Raw genomic sequence first — 16594 nt, 5'->3', positions numbered from 1 at the left:
AAAAATCTCAATTTTCCTTGTTGGGAGCGTCTTAAAGTAAAACTAAAAAGTTTTACTTCAAATATTGCTGTTGACTTCTTTGAAGCTTGCTAGTTGCAACTGTGAGAAAATATTTTTTTTTTTTACTGTTCACTTCACAACCAAACCATATAATTCAGTGGTATCCACATTTATCATTAAAAAAACCCTAAATATCGAAGATCTTGGACCTATGCCTCTCTAGAAAGATGGGATTTTTTAGAAAACCTATATGACAGGTGTAATTCCTATAGTAATTGAAAAGTCTATTAAAGATACATCCATCATTGTAGCACTATTTTTTCTGTCTTTGACATGAAGTGGTGGAAATGCTTGTACTTCACAAGCATGGAGGTCCTGAATGCTATTGAACATGTTTTAACAATCAATCTTACGTTTTAAGATGAGATTTTTAACTTCTTAAAATGCAGTAAAATCTGAGAGAGAAGGAACAAAACCCAGTAGCACCACCCAGGCTTTTTATTAATGAATCCTGTCAAAGCAATTGCACTGAAAACAAAATTGAATATGACATCTAGTGAAATAACAGTCCCTGTTTCTTTTTGAGTTTTCTGTGTCTTGGCAGTCTTTTGTGACTTGCAGAGACTTATGAAAAACAATGTTGCTGTCGTTTACTGCTCTTGTGTCACTTCATGAATGGTTACCAAAATCTTAATTCAAATTAGAACCACAATACTGCTAGGACAAGCATAGTTGTACTGTTTATTACTTCCAGAATTACCTGTGGTGCTGTGCAAGTCAGAAATACTGTTACGGTAAAACCAGCCAGTGGGTCTTATCCTGCTCTTCATTGCACTGCTGCAAATAACAAAGAATACCTCTGAATCATGTGAGTTATTTTAGTGATATTGAGGAAGCTTAAGCCCTATGTAAATTGTCTTCTAAAAATATCAGGGAATAGAATAAATTATTTTCCACTTATCCAGTTTAATAATTTAAAAATAGGTATACTTGTGAAGGAATTTGTGGTGTCTTCTGAGTTATATTTTAATCATGGTGTTTGGAAAGTTACCATGCTAAACTGAAATTCTGCTGACAGTAAATTCAGGTGCTTATTTCCCAGTGTTCAGAGGATATGTGAGTGTGAATACAGTAGTATAATTTCAAATTTTGTAGATCTGTGAAAGCAACCATGTTTTACATCTGCATTTGGGAAAGATCATGCTTAAGAGCAAATACCACAGCTGGAGTGATGCTTTTGAGTACTGTCTTTATTCAAAACATACTGCCATAGCTTCTATAAAGCAGTATAACTTATTTTAGGCTGGATTTTCCTTTGCTTTCACTGAACATGATCTGAACTTGCAAATAATTCTGGTTTGTACTACTTGTGTTCAAGTGGGTAAAAGGTAATAGATTTCTTTATAATGAAATAGTTTTAAACTCCCAATAATAAATAAGTGAAGTTGGAATATTACTATAGAGAATATTCTCAACAGCTACGTTTGTATTCACTGAGTATTTAAAGGAAAGATTTGGGAACCAAAATAACACTCATCATTAACAGATGAACTGTAACAGCCAAGTTATTTTGAACTGTAGAATAATCTACAAAATTGTTCAACATCAACATTACCTTCAATGCCACTGTGAGGCAAACAGGCATGCAATGTCTTTCACATCCAGGAAACACACAGATAAGCTAATAGAGGACTCTAAATCCAACATACTCTCTATTTTATTGCATAGATTTTGAGAAGAAAACTTCTATTCTCATTTAGTTAACCATAAGCTTCAGCTTCATCTCCAGGAGCATAGCATGATGTATTTTTTTAGTGGTTTTTTTGTTGCTGATTGTTTTGTTTTGTGTGTGTTGTTGTTTTGGTGTGTTGTTGCTGTTTCATTTTGTTATATTTTGTTGAGGGGTTTGGCTTGGTTTGGTAGGGTTGTTTTGTTTCCTTTTCTGATAAAAACCAAACTTGATTCAAACTAGATAATACTTATTCAGCTTTGGATGCTAGTTCTGTGTATAGAAATACTTTTCTCCCTTAAGCAATATTTTTTGTATAAACTACAATGATAATTTTTTCCCACATGATGGTGCTCAATAAATGACAGAACAATTCAGTGCCTTGATAATTCCTAATTTTTTGAAATGTGGTTCCACAACTTTCTGAACACTACCCAAACATCTCTTCAATGGAAACTACTAATTTGTTTCTAGCTTTATCAGATGTTTTTGTAAAATTATGTTGCACAAACATTAACAATATCTACACAGTCCTTGAAGTTGAGAACTACAATCCTGCTTTTACAGATAGAAAAATGGGGACAGAAACAGCAATTTTATAACCTTATTAATTTTGAGATCTGATATAATCTATTCACCATTGACTGATTTTGGTTTGACAACAGGATTATCTTCAGGTTTTAATTCACCTTCTACTTTCCAGAAAGCAAGAGGCAGCATCTCCTCTTCGTACAAATCTGATACATGCTCGAGACCTGAGTATGTGCATTTCTAATTATACAAAGATCAAATCAAGATTGTATAGACCATAATAATTCTATGTAGTTAAACAATCTGAAAAACTAAATTAATTATGATGCGTCTGACTTTATTTCCTATATATAAAGTGTGTATATATATGTATATATAAAAATGCATAGATTGCAGCCTAATATGCTGATGATATCAGTACAACTAGAACCTTTTGAACTTACTACATTGGTTTTTTTGTGTTTTGTTTTGGGTTTGTTGTTTAATGTTTGTTTGTTTCAGTATGTTAGTGAATGATGTGTCTGTGAGCACCGGTAAGCTTGCAACCTTTATTTACACCAATACAAAAAAGGAAATCAGGCTTTTGTGAAGCATTTCATGAATATTTGCCAGCAGCAGAGGGAAAGCGAGGTTTGAATCTTTAACTTCATCACAGGTACTTTCACATATGGATTCTTCTGCTTTCCTCCCCAATACTTTACTTGTTTCATCTCTTTCTTCTCCAAATTGTCCATGATGCAATCCTGTGTTTTCCCCATGCCATTCTTTTTAGCTAGCCAGCTCCCGTTTCCTTTTTCACTTTTCATCCTGTTCCTGATGTTTTGCCCCATTGTTTCAGAGCTGCTCTGCTTCATCTCCTGCTGTTCATTTCTGTCTCATTCCCATTGAGTCTAATTCAGCTGAGATGTATTTCCTAATGATCTTTTTGTTTTTTGATTCCCTTGACTTCTACTTTCTGGGTAAGGGCTCAAGGGTCTCCAGGTTCCCTGCAGAGCTCTGTCTGTTCCTTACTCCAACATCTAATTCCTGTTTGTCCTCACTTGTTTCATCTTAATATTACCAATCATTTCCAGGCTAGTGTGGCTCCTCCTGTACATTATATTTCAGTTTGTTTCTCCTTTGTTTTCTGACACTTCTGAACCTGTACTTTTCCTCTTCACTTGAATCTTGAAAATGGCTGAATATATGTGTGTGTGTGTATATGTATATATATATATAAAATTATTTTTAAGATAGCTGAAAAGTTCCAGAGATATGTTCTGTCTGAAGTAGATTACCATGTTTGGCAAAATATTATACAATAGAAAACATGGTCTTATAGTAGGAATTGCTGGCAGGTGTGTAATTACATGTAGGTCTCTGTAACCCACATAATATATGAAAAGCACTTACTGGGGCAGACCAAGGGTCCACTGTGACTAGTAGCAGATAGTGGGGGAAGAGTATATGAACAAGGTTAGTATTGTAACCCCCTGCCCCCTTGTGGTTTTTTATTTTCTTTGTTTTGTTGGTTTGTTTGGTTGGCTTGGTGTGGTGGTTTGGTTTTTGTTGTTGTTGTTTTGTTTGGTGTTATTTTTTTGTTTGTGGGGTTTTTTTGCTGTTGTTTTTTGGGGTTTTTATGGTTGTGAGTTGGGTTTTTTGGTTGGTTGGTTGTTTTTGTTTGTTTGTTTGTTTTTGCAAGCACTCCCAGTCTACAGCAACTTAACTGTCTCCTAAGCTAAAGGTGATATCTTTGTTTCTAAACTTCAACTCAAACTGTCAATCACTTGTTAGAGCTTCAATTATGCACATTCATTCTTGAAAAATTCTGTTGTTGGTTTATGTACAACAGAAAAAAGGGGACAGCATTTCTTTAAGGAGGATGATCGTTTATTAGGACGATACTCTTGACACACACTACTTCAGACTAAATTAGCCTGTTCATGGCAGATGAACAGCAGCTTGCCATTCTTTGTCTTTTCCTAGTATTTTCAGACTCTTTCATAATTCCTTTTTTTTTTTTTTTTTTTTCCCCATTGGATGCCCAGGTTAACAAATGAATAAGTGGGTGGCAATTTCAAGTACAAAAGTAAGCTGCAGGCAGTCCTTTCTGATGGTTAATTTGATTTTTCACTAACTGTTTTCATTTACATAATTGTAGCAGGTGAGTTGAGGTCAAGTGCTTATACCAGGGAAGAAATAAGCAGCTCCTAACTTCTATTATGAGATGTTTTGTGGTATTGTGGAATATTAATCAAGAAACTTGGAAAATGTGCTTTCAGTTAAATCATAAATGAAGAAAAGAGGTGTGCAGTCATGACCAAAAATGCTAAAACATGCTGCTCCTTGCATATGTTCTGTGCCAAACTCTCTGTCCATACCCTCATTTCTGGGTAACTAGCAATATCTAGAAAGTTTATAGAGTGTCTCAAAATGTAATGTGCTATGTTGAATGCCCAAATAGCATGGATAAGTGGGAGGAAACGAATGGCTGAGAGTATATTTTACATACTGTTGACTAATCTGAAACAACAAACCTTGTACTTCTGGTCTAAATCATAAGCCCCTGACTAAATTTTGTTTGCAATGTAGATGCTGAATGGCAACTTGAAATATAGCAGCAGTGCTATTACTCCTTGGTCTCTCAGCTCCAGTAGTGCCTTGCTATAAATTTTTAATATTCAGTGAAGTGCTCCACAGCAAACGAAGAGAGGAATATGTGGAGTGGGCTATTTACCTAGAATGGATACAGATTTATAGAAAAGCATTGAAATCTAACTGATTTTTGTATATCTGTCCTTGCCAGCAAAAGAAAAATAATCTCTTAGAGAGAGTGTCTAGGTATCTGAGATACTTAAATTCTATATTAATATCAAAGGACTGAAAGCTGATTTCCTGAAACAAAGTTAAAATCATCCAGGTTTGTATTTTCTCTTTCCTTAAACATATGGGGGAGAAAAAAACAAAACAAACCAACCAAGCAAACAAACAAAAAAAAACCAAACAAACAAGCAAAAAACAAACCAAAAAACCTATTCAGAGTACCTAGTTTCTGTTTTGCTAAAGTCTTAAGAACTAATTTTCCAGTACTTGACTACAAATTTTCAGTTACTCCTTCACCTTTCTCTTAAATATTTTCAGATGTTCAGTCTCTGCTTTCTTGAACTTTTTGTTCTCACTGGAATTTCAACCTGCTAAATTTGTCTGCTTTGAACTACTCCAGACTTACTGCTTCAGTGTTTTCAACTGTCTCTCTGAAGTTAAGTACCAATCTGTATTAAAGAAGATTACTATTGTGAATAGAAGGTTGTAGAATATGCCAAATTCAAGTGCAAATAAGGATGCTACACTTCAATTTCTTATATGTAGTTTGAGGCTATTTGTTGTATGTATCATTTTTGTAAAACATCTCATTCTACTTCAGAAAAGTTTGGGTGGTTGTTTTGTGGTATGTAGAACAGAAACATAAGTCTTTTTTAAAAGCCTAATTGCTACCAGTTGGTCATAGTACGTGGCTATTGTCATAACCAATTTATAACAGTATGTCATGATTGCAAGTATTTGTGAAACACAATGAACTTCCTCTTTCCTGAAGTTCTCACAGTTGAAGAGGCCTTCAGCATGTTCTCCTTATAAAGAATTTGGTATTGTCTCTCCCTCTTGTGCATCAGCAGGTTTTCATTGTTGACAGAGCCTTCACTGTAGTTGCCATGACCTTCTTCTGGCTATGTTGCATACACTTCAAAAACTGTAACTTGTGCTCACTGTTGTCAGTGTTAAACATATCACGTAACTCCTCTGAGAGCTATCCATCCCTTTTGGGGTGTGTATTTGTATGACTGTTTGAGTGTGTGTTTGTTTTTCCCAAGTTAAACCCTAAGACTTTATGTAAACATTTTCTCTCTCGTGGTTGTGAAGGAATTTCAATGGACGCTTAATAAAGCTCTTATGACATAGTACCCTCAAAATAGCATGATTTTTACAGCTCACAGTCTGTGTTGCATGTGAGGAAGTACAGTATCAGCCACTTATGGGCTGGAAGAGTTATTAGATGGCAGTTTGACTCCCTTGGGAAATGGTAGTATTTTTTCCCTTTTATGATAATTTTGGTAAGTCAAAATCAAAATCTTTAGCTGTATACACAGGTTACTGTCTCTTGATTGTCTGTAGTAGGATTGAAAATACATTCCTTTCTCCTTCACTATATCCCTATTTAGAGGGTGTTTGGGGCAGGTCCTGGAAAAGAATGCAAACTGACCACAGCACATAGGCTACAACATATGTGAACCCCTTGGCTAATTTCAGAGGTTCAGGTTTACTTTAATAACCTCTCTTGCTGAGAACTTTGTCAGAATGAAAAATCTGATTGTGCTCTTCTGGATTTTGCAATATTGGAACAGGATTTTTTCTATTTCTCAAGTAGGAATGTGGTGTAGCTCATGATATCTATATGAGACCTGCCTATGAGTTTGATACCTGCCAGTGAGATGAAGTAGAAAGAGAAATTAATTTGGGGGCTCTGCTTATGTTGAACTGCAAGACATGAGAATTATTTTGAATAAGAAAATAAACAGCTTCTGGCATTTGGTATTAAAAATTGTACATTTTAAGGACACGACTAGTGATTTCCAGGGCACGTAAAAGCCTGCCATGCATTTGAAGTTTACTAAGAAACTGGCAGTTCCGTGATTTCTTGGACTTCCAAAATAATAGTGATTGTAAGGCAGTCTCCCTTTTCACTTGCCACTTGTGAAAACTGAGGTGGCAGCTCTACATCGACTGTTTTGTACAGGATTCCAGTACAAGGAGAACTGGACAGATTCATGATCTCAGTAAATACTGCTTTTCTTCAAAGCCAAGGTGGGGTTACTGCAGGTAGACTTTATATTGTGCTGTAAAACCTATGCATCATCATTTCCTAAGGTAGGTAGTTTTGGTGGGTTTTGTTTTTTTTTTTTTTTTAATGTGTGTATGTGTTTTGGTTTATTGTTTGTTGTTTATTTGTTGTTTGGTTGGTTGGTTTTAATTATCTGGGATAAAGAAAGCCCCTTTTTGTCCCTCCTGTGCTCATTGCACTGCTTATCCTAAAAAGTGGGAAGCAAAGTACTCTATCCATCTGGAGAGAGGGAGAAGTGCAAACAAATAGGACTAGCAAGAAAGAAAAATAGCAAGAGATGAACAGGCTTCCCCTTCATAGTGCACAGTGGCTTTGTAGATTAGGGAATGTACTTGCACTTTTCTCCGGTGTCTTTGAGTCCTGAAAGAACCTGGAGAAGTTTTGCCATTGCTGCTACAAGAAGTTAAATGACTGTACCTTGAGGCATTATCTGGCAGCATTCAAAGAGACACAGTACCAGTCTGAGCAAGTTACTCACTCCAATGTGGGAGCAGCTAGTGTGCCTGTTTTTTAATTTTTTTTTTTTTAATTAATTTACACATCAGACCTGCTGGGCTAGTCTTGACTCTCTCTTTGGTTGTCAAAAATATAATGTATTTCTTCCAGAAACTTTTCAGGGAAGAATTTCTTAAAAAAAAAAAAAAAAAATCTAGGAAATATTCACGATGAAGTAGGAAATACCTGTCCAATAAATAAAATAAATAGCCTCAACATGCAAATAACTCATGAGACCACACATCTGATGGAGCATTCTCCATTTTTAGTCCAGTCTCCAATGGACATCTATAGAGGCACTTACTATACTTATCAATAGCTTTTCTCCCTTCAGCAAAGTAATATCTCAAGCTTTACCCTGTGCCATCGTTACTCACAAAACAGGGTGCGTGAGTTAATATGCTTCAAACCTAAGAAACTTCTTATGTGCCAGTGTTGATAGCTGGATGGGTCAGGTCTGGATGGGGGGCGGAGGAGAGCGCTGGCTGCGCTGCTCCCGCCGCGGATAGGTAAAGGTTGCTCTTCCTGCCCTCCCCGCAACCTAGTTGCTCTTGTCCGGCATTCCCCTCCCGCTTTCCTTGGCGGGTGGCGAGGGGAGGGGCGCGGGTACTGCTGGCCGGGGAGGTCCGCACCTCTGGGCGGTGTCTCCTCACCTGTGCGCGGTGCTCCGCGGCCGCCACGCCCGGCAGCCGGGGGCGGGAGCGCTCTGCCGTGCTGGCGCTGACAAGCGGGGGGCTCCCGGCGCCGGAGGCGGTGCGGCGGCATCCCCATCATCCTCCTCCTCCTCCTCCTCCCTGTCCTTTTCTCCCTCCTCCCTGCGTCCGTCTCCTCCCTCTCTTCCCCCGGGCGCCCTCTGCACTTTCTTCTCGAACCACCCTCGTAGGCAAACTTTGATGGGGAACCTCGCACCGCGCTGGAAAAATGCCTGTTATGAAGGGATTACTGGCACCTCAGAACACCTTTCTCGACACCATCGCCACCCGGTTTGACGGCACACGTGAGTCCGGGCTGGGGCAGCGGGTGTTGTCTCCGGGTGCCCAGAGAAGGGGATGCACGGCGGGTACCCTGCATACGATGGGAGCCTCCTCTTCCTTTCCCTCCTCCCTCCGGGGGTTTCCTTGGTACCAGAACCTGGCAATGAGGAGGAGGAGGCGAGGGAGCTCCCAGTCTCTCCCGCTCTCCTGCCTGGCTTCTTCGCAGCTTTGCAGGTGACGAGGGTGCTGGATCCCCTCTTCTCCCGGCCTCCCGCTTTGGGGCTCCGGGAGGGCCAGCGCTAGGGCGAGCCGGGTTGTCCCTGTGGCCAGGATGTCTGCAGGAAAGTTGTGCTCTGGGCTGGGGCTTCCCCTGCCGCCCAACGCCCCTGGCAGCCGAGAGACGGCGAGGAAAAGGCAGGCTTCAGAGCCTGGGAAGGGCTTTGGCAGGAGGCTTGGGGATCTTTTTCTTTATTACCCCCAGCCCCGCTATTAAATCTCCCTAAAAGCTGAATTCCTCTGAGTCGGGCTGAGCCATGTCAGCAGCTGTTGGAGGGTGTTAGCGGAGGAAAGAAGGAAGGGCCCTCCAGCGGCAGCGCGGTGCTGGCAGCGGCGTCCGGCTGCAGCACCATGGACGGGGCCCGGCCCCAGGCGGGTCCCACCGCCCCGCTCGGCAGCTCCCCGGGCAAGGCGCTGCCTTAGCGTGAGGAGCTGGATCCGGAGGGGGAAGTTGGCTTGTTCCCCTAGGGCTGTGGGTTCTGTGGGTTAGAAGTTGCCTGTATCTTGAGTTCTGTTTCTACTTTAATGGGGGTCATTAACAAAAAAAAAAAAAAAAAGAGTGGGAGATGAGCAGAGAGAGAACAGGTTTGGACCAAAATGAACTCTCTTCCCTTTAATTCCCTTTAAAAGAATCCAGACATCCAAAGTGGTGGAAAAACAAACTCAGATTTGAGTTGCTGTTGGCTGTTTCTTGGATGTAAATATTACAATCTAATGGTCTGATATCTTGATTATGTATCTATTGGCATTTTCTCAATGGTTTAGTTAGTCTGTGCTTAAGACAACTGAACTGTGATTACGGTATCAATAAGTTGTAAAATGTCAAGAAAATGATATAGTCACTGAGATCAATTGCAGAGAAGTACAGAACTGCATTATAGCTGCTCTGTTAGTCTGAGGATACATAGCTAATTGTGATTCAGGGCTGTATGTAATTGATACTTCATTATGAAGTGATCTCTCTCAAGACTACTTAGGTGTACCTTCAAATTCCTTTGACTACAGAACTTGAAGTCCTTTCCCCCCATCCTCCACCCTCTTATTTCTATAAAACATATGGGTATTATTTACTGCATATTGAAGCATGCAGCTCTAATAGGGGTTTTGTTGCTGATACTGTCATTTGCCAGAAAAGCAGTTTTGCCCTGCTTTGTGCTGAGGAGCCTCCCCTTCTACAATGGCTTCCTTTCAAAGGATGGAACACACAGCCTGCGAGCTGTACACGCAGACATTTAATGACTTCTATATCATTCTTCATAGATCCAATTTAAGAAGCAACATTAGTGACGACATACAGGTCTTTTATTAAATAAACACTAGAAAAATATCTAATCCTTGTATTCTCATTGACACCAAGACACAAGTGTGGTATAAAGTTTATTACTTAGCTGAATTCTATAGCCAAATTTAACTACTCTTTTAAAGCAATAATTCTACTAATTCATTAAGTCAATTGGGTCATTCTTTTCTTAAACAAGAGAAATCAGGCTCCAGTGTCTTACTTTGCAACCTCTAATGCTAACAACTCTACTTTTTCATAGGATGTAATTAAAAAAAATGATGTAATTAGAAGTCTAAGTACTTCAAGAAAATTCAGCATATTATATTTTATTACAGATGATGAAAACTTTATAGAATTTGGCTTAAATATTAAACAGGCCTAAAAGACATCATTGTATGATTATCAGCATATGAAATATTCCCAGAAGTTCACAAGGGAAGATGCTTTATGAACAATGTAATAGAATAGTACCATGCTCCAAACTTTTATGGGAAACTGGTAGCATGTCTCTTAATTTACAGAATAACATAACATCTCTTTTAGCGTGTTAAACAATGAATCAAATTGATGTTTTTCTGAAACAAATTTATGTATATCAATCCACATCATAGCTCAATTTAAAATCTTCAGAAAGAGCTCATCTCCTGTGTTGCTTTGATACAACATATGTTTTCCTTTAAAATAATAGACTTAAATATTAAAAAAAATGATTCTTTAACTGACTTTTTTTTTTTAAATAAAGAAATACAATTCTGCAAAATGCATACGTAAGCATCAAGTAGAAAAAGTAAAGCAAATTTTGTTTTAATTTAAGTTGTCCAGATGGTATTAGAGAGGTTGTCCAGGTGACTAAAGCTAGTAGTAATACTGATACTAATCCTTGCAGGAATCAGTCCCATGTTTTACTAATTTCATAGATGATACAATCTGTGAAAGGAATAGAACTGATACATGGCACTGAACCTGAGGTTGTGTTTCATAAACTTCTTTGACCTCATACATGGCGATATTTAGATGTTAAAATACAGAAATACAGTTTTGTGTCAAAGGGCTGCTTTTTTTTCTTTTTTTGGTTGTTGTTTTAACATACTCTGTAGTTAACAGACCTCCTTTCGTTTTAAGCCTCTGGGAAGGATGTATTATGTTGACATCAGTGATAGACTAATCCACCATTGCATCTTTAATCCAGAAGAGGGATAATTCTAATTCTGGGCAGCAGTGCAAAGGAAGGATTCCAGATAATATTAGAAAATATGCTTCACACAAAACTCCTCAAAAATTCATTCACAGAAGTATTTTAATTTTACTATTGCAATGATTTATGTCTAATTAGAAATCATAAATCACATTATGAAAAAAAATTGCGTGCCTCAAAAAAGCACAGATAACTGCTTTACGCATGCTTCAGCTGCTCACACAGAATTCTTATGGTACTTATTCTGTACTGCTAGATGTGCGTGTAGAATATGTGTACATATTCTTTTTGTATCAAACTGGTGAAAATATGCTAAACAAAGAGAATTAGATTAATGTTGAGGTGACTCTTAGATGTGCAGGAGATCCTAAAAATCCTGCAGAGTTCCCATTACCTGCATTGTGTATGTGGAAGAACAGCATTAAGGGTTTGCTTACCGGGATTTCCATGACAGAGTTTTTGGATCTAAGTGCTGTTACACCTTCTCCTTATAACTTTGAAGTGTCTTCTGTGTTTATGACATCACAGTTTAAGTCAATACTTTCTCAAAGGACTTTTTCCCCTTCTGATAACTAAGTACCAGGAGGTCATTAAAACACTTTTGCCCCCTCTATAAATATGCATATATGTTTATTAAAAAAAGGAAACACACACATTTTCAAATTAATAACCTGTGGTTAATGTTTTTGCTTTTTTGGGGTTGTTTACTTGCTACAGTTTTTATTCATTTGTGGGTTTGGGGTTTTTTGGGTATTTTTTATTTTCAATACAAGATATTATTTTCAAGTGTGAAATTTTCAAGTATATAAAGTACAAGCTGATAGTTAAACCCCCAAATATAATGAAAATGAATGTCTGAATTGAATTACTGCACTTCAAGCTTTTGAATTAAAAATTTGTACATTTTTACTTTTTATTCTTATTTAGATTAGGAGAAGCATCCGGAATTCATTGCATGGTGGATAATTATATTCCATTGCTTTCTCACATATATACATAAATATACGTTCTATATGCACTATTTATTTATTCCCATAGATAAATCCACTCCAGAGGTGGTTGTTTCTGCAAATATCTGATAATTTACCAGAGAGCAAAGCTGAAGGAGATTCGGCAAATGGCCTCATTAACTTGTATTTTTTAAAAGTATGACAATTTTGTGTATGGTTATACTATAAAATGACGGCTGAAGTTCTATAATTATCTCTTGTGTCTATCAAATATGATCAGCTTCCAAATTAAGTGTGTACTTCCACATCCTTATTAACAATCTTGTATGATCAGACTAATCTGAAGATCAAGCTGAGTTAATTCCTTCTTGTTCACTGTAATGGTGATAATTTGGTAATTCCTTATTTGTAGAACAGCTTCTACATTCAGATTTGTTTTCCAATTAAAAACTTGCTCAAGTATTAACAGACAGAATTTTGTATAATACCTAAGCAGCAATTTGCTTTTTCCTTGGTCCTTTCCTATCATGTGGATTCAGTTGTTTTAGTTAGCCTGAGTGGCAATCATAGGCATCCACTGTCATCATGGGTAGAAACACGTTGTCTCTTCTGAATAATCAGCAATTGATACAGAAGTGAAAGCCTTTGTATGGTGTGATCTTTCCAGATAGCTTGCATTTCTCCTTCATTAGCCCAAGGCCACCCCCATCATTTGCTTTTCATGCTCATAAAGAAACTGGTGAAGTCTGCCAGGTTGAGGCAGCACACTAACACTTTCTGCAGCTTTGTCATCAAATTCTGTGTCTCATTCAGCTTGAACCTACCCTCTCTAGACTAGCCAATGTGCTGCTTCAATCATAACATGGTTATCACAAAAACAGAAGCAACAAAACAGTTCTTGGCTACTGATACTACTCAGTGGTTCTCTCCCAAACCGACTCAAGGAATTGCAAGTGGTAGGTGTAGGGAAATGATGGCTGAGCTTTCCATAGGGAGGACAGCATTTGTCAGACTCCAGGATCAGAGTTGTTCACCTCCCAAATGCAGAAGTTTGTGACCAAAGAAGGGTGAAAGAATCAAAATATGATAAGCACTGATCAACAATAAGGAGGCTTCCAAGCAATGACAATTGAAAAGTTGGTGGCCTGCCAATCTTTCCCTCTAAAGGAATGGAGGTGCAGGGAAGATAGTCTAGTTCTTTCTGCTAGGGTTCAAGTTATCCAGAGGAAAATTTCCAAAAATACTTATTTAGCTGGTTTTCCAGCTAAATGCAGACTCATTTTGCCCTTTGCTTGTATCCTTGGGTAAGTAAATAATGTGTTGTTTTGAAAGAATCATGTATTTGTCACTGCAAAAGTATACTGTCAACACAAGAAAAAAATCTTGCTTGTTCTCAGTTCAGAGCACAAAGAAAGGAAACACTTTTCTTTTTGTAGTTGTCTCTGTTAAACGTGGCCTGTATTGCAGCTCAGTTACTTAAGAAAAAAAAAAAAAGGACAAATGTGATTTTTTTAATATAAACCAGGAGTCAGACGTTGGAAACTGTGTTGTGCTGTTGATCTTCCCTGTAAGTAACCAAGAGGCTAGATGGCTAGATTAAGCAGTTACTTGAAAAATCTTTTCCTCTTCTTTTGGCACAAGTGTGGGGGGTATAGAACATCATAATTTGAAGTTGTTTTATTTGGATGATCTTTGTTTTCAGCACTTATAGTAATTTCTGGTTCTAACTTGAGCAGAAGCTGGGTCTGAAACACACAGAATTGGAGGGTTTCAGAGGCATCTTAAGATCACATTTCATAACTAATTTTTGAGTTCTCGTGCTAAGGATCTGGTTCAAGACAGAAAGTGTGTATGTGCCTTTTTTAATATCCAGTCACTGGATTATTCTTTAAAATAGTGAAAATTTGTTATTGCTGTATGTTTTATTCAAAGAGATTTTTGTTAGAGAAAATGCTGGTGTATTTGAATCGTCAGGTGGTGGTCTATTGTTTTTCACCAGACAGAAAGAAGTTAGAATCATAATTTTGCAGCACTTCTTTCGGAAGGCTATGCAACTTATTGAGCACACCACTTTTAAGTATAAGGTTCCAGGTTAATACTCATGAACTTAGACTAATAGCCTACAGTGTTACTTCAGAGGTAAAGTCTGTATTTGAATTCAAGATAAACAATTGAAATTTAAGAGAGGAAAAGAGTCATTAAATAAGGGATTTTTTTTTTTTTTTTTCTGAATAATAAGACTATCCCTTCTATTGCGTCTGGGTAGATTTTTATATGTGAGGCTAAGAAACTTGATACTCAGTGCAGTGATCAAAACAAATTTGTATATTTGGGGTGACATATAGTTGAACGAATGTATACTTTGTAAATGAATTAGAGAAGACACTCTTTATTGAGTTTCTAAATCTTAGATGATTATCAGGATTTCCACTAGACATATTCTGTAAATCTACCCTCTTATTCTTTTCCAAATGTATGATTCCATTTTCTTTTCCAATAAAATTTCAGTTAGTAAATAGATTTTCTCTGGAAATATCTTTTCTTTTTTTTTTTTTTTTTTGTGGTTATCATTGTATTTACACATTCAACTTCTGTTTTTTGTTTATGCAGGTAGCAATATTATACATATTCCCAGGCTTTTTAAATACAAAGAAAACCTGCTCTGAGTACTGTTCAGAGCAACAGAACAATAGAAACATAACAAAAACACTGCCTCAAGCACATGTAGAAGTGTAAGCAAATATATATGCATGAATGTATTATGATAAATCAGGAAAAGTATGGGTTTACAAAGTATTAACTACTGTTAGTATTATTCTGATGTAATGTATTTTTGAAAGATAAGTTGCATGCGTTAACATCAACTGAAGCCTGGAAAAGGTGAACGCAGGCAATTGCTACCATAGTTCTGGATTTTTGCAAGCTAGTTTACTGGTACCTTGTGTTAAAAGTGACTAGAAGCAAAGAGCAATTAAGGAACAACCCACTTCTAAAGTAATGTTATTTCCTGCCCGCTCAATCTAAAAGTAAATGAGAGAAAAAAGAAAGGGTGCAGGAATAAAGAAACAAACAAAGTATTCTCAAACTGCAGATGAGAGAGATTTCCTCAACAGTAAGAAAAGTCTTTTGGAGTTTCTCTTGCCAAGGGCTTCTGTCTCCCGTTTTCTGGGACTGATAATAGTATTCAAAGGTTTTGGAACAGGTGTTGTTCTTAAAATACTAGCATGTTCAACATCAAACTTGACATTATGTATCTTCTGAGCATCCATAAAACTTAATGCTGGGCTGTCAATCATTTCAAGGACAACTGAAGACAATTGCATTATGGAGAAACACCTCATCTTCTCTGTTGAAGTTAGATGCAGGAATTGTTTTAAGAAATGTGGTCCGCTATCCTATGATGTTTCAATGATTTTTTTTTCCTCTTTTCAGGGAAGGGTATTTTGTTTGTTGTTGGGATTTTGTTGTTGTTGTCTTTCCTCTCACCCCCACCCCCTCAAGACATCTATTCTATTTCAGTGGCTGTTTAAGAGACTAGGTTTAGAGCTTTCTGATCCCTTGAGAGAAATCTAGGTTGAGTCTGTTGTCTCTGGGTCTTCAAGAGGCACTTTTTCATCAGAACATATTTTTGAGAGTCCATGACCAGTTTAGTTATTTTCCACTAATGTTTTTAATCAGATGACATAAAAAGCATTGAGAATTGTTGTTTTTTATCCACAAATAGCACTGCTGCTTTGTGAAGATTAGTAAAATCTGATAGGAACACCCCTATTCTGTGTAAAGAGGAAAGCAAATAGGGAGAAATGAGGATAGGTAAGAGAATTGTCCTGAAAGACTTCTAAAATGTTCTATCTCAAGTCAGATTGAGGATGTAACTGGTTCTGTGGCTGAGTTTGTCCATCTTTAAGAAATTAGGAAAAGCATTGAAAACACAAGTAAAGCAACTGCCATTACCATCCAGATTTTCAAAGAATGTTGTACAAACTGGCAAAATGCAAACTCAATTTTTTTGGCCAAAATGAAATAAAATAAAGCCTCTTTTTAAAAATTTTTGGTCTAACTCTACTTTCAGTGAAGCTGAAATGAAATGTATTCATGTTATGATTTTATTTTTTTTTACTTGAGTGAGACAGAAGTGTTCAGGTATGACTTTTAACATGGCATTATAGAATTTTGTGAAACCCTGTAATAGCTTTTAAGTTTTGCAAGTCAAGTCTGTCTCTTTCTTAGAGTTTACTGTATATATATACCTTTGAGTTTTTTGAAATTATATCAGTACCTTATTT

The 16594-nt window shown here is 37.3% G+C and overlaps 1 protein-coding gene across 1 annotated transcript in view; it reads left to right on the top strand.

Moving 5' to 3' along the window:
• The first annotated feature begins 8552 nt into the window (after window positions 1–8552).
• The window catches only part of KCNH8 (potassium voltage-gated channel subfamily H member 8), a 190592-nt gene continuing 182550 nt past the window's right edge, over window positions 8553–16594 (top strand). Inside the window, exon 1 of the mRNA XM_065831438.2 lies at window positions 8553–8628. Within this exon, the coding sequence (XP_065687510.1) occupies window positions 8553–8628 (76 nt within the window). The remainder of the gene's footprint in view (window positions 8629–16594) is intronic.

The sequence above is a fragment of the Patagioenas fasciata genome, chromosome 2 (genome assembly GCF_037038585.1).
Source record: "Patagioenas fasciata isolate bPatFas1 chromosome 2, bPatFas1.hap1, whole genome shotgun sequence".
Lineage (NCBI taxonomy): Eukaryota > Metazoa > Chordata > Aves > Columbiformes > Columbidae > Patagioenas > Patagioenas fasciata.
Note: the sequence above shows the minus strand (reverse complement) of the source record. Positions and strands in the feature narration are given on the sequence as shown.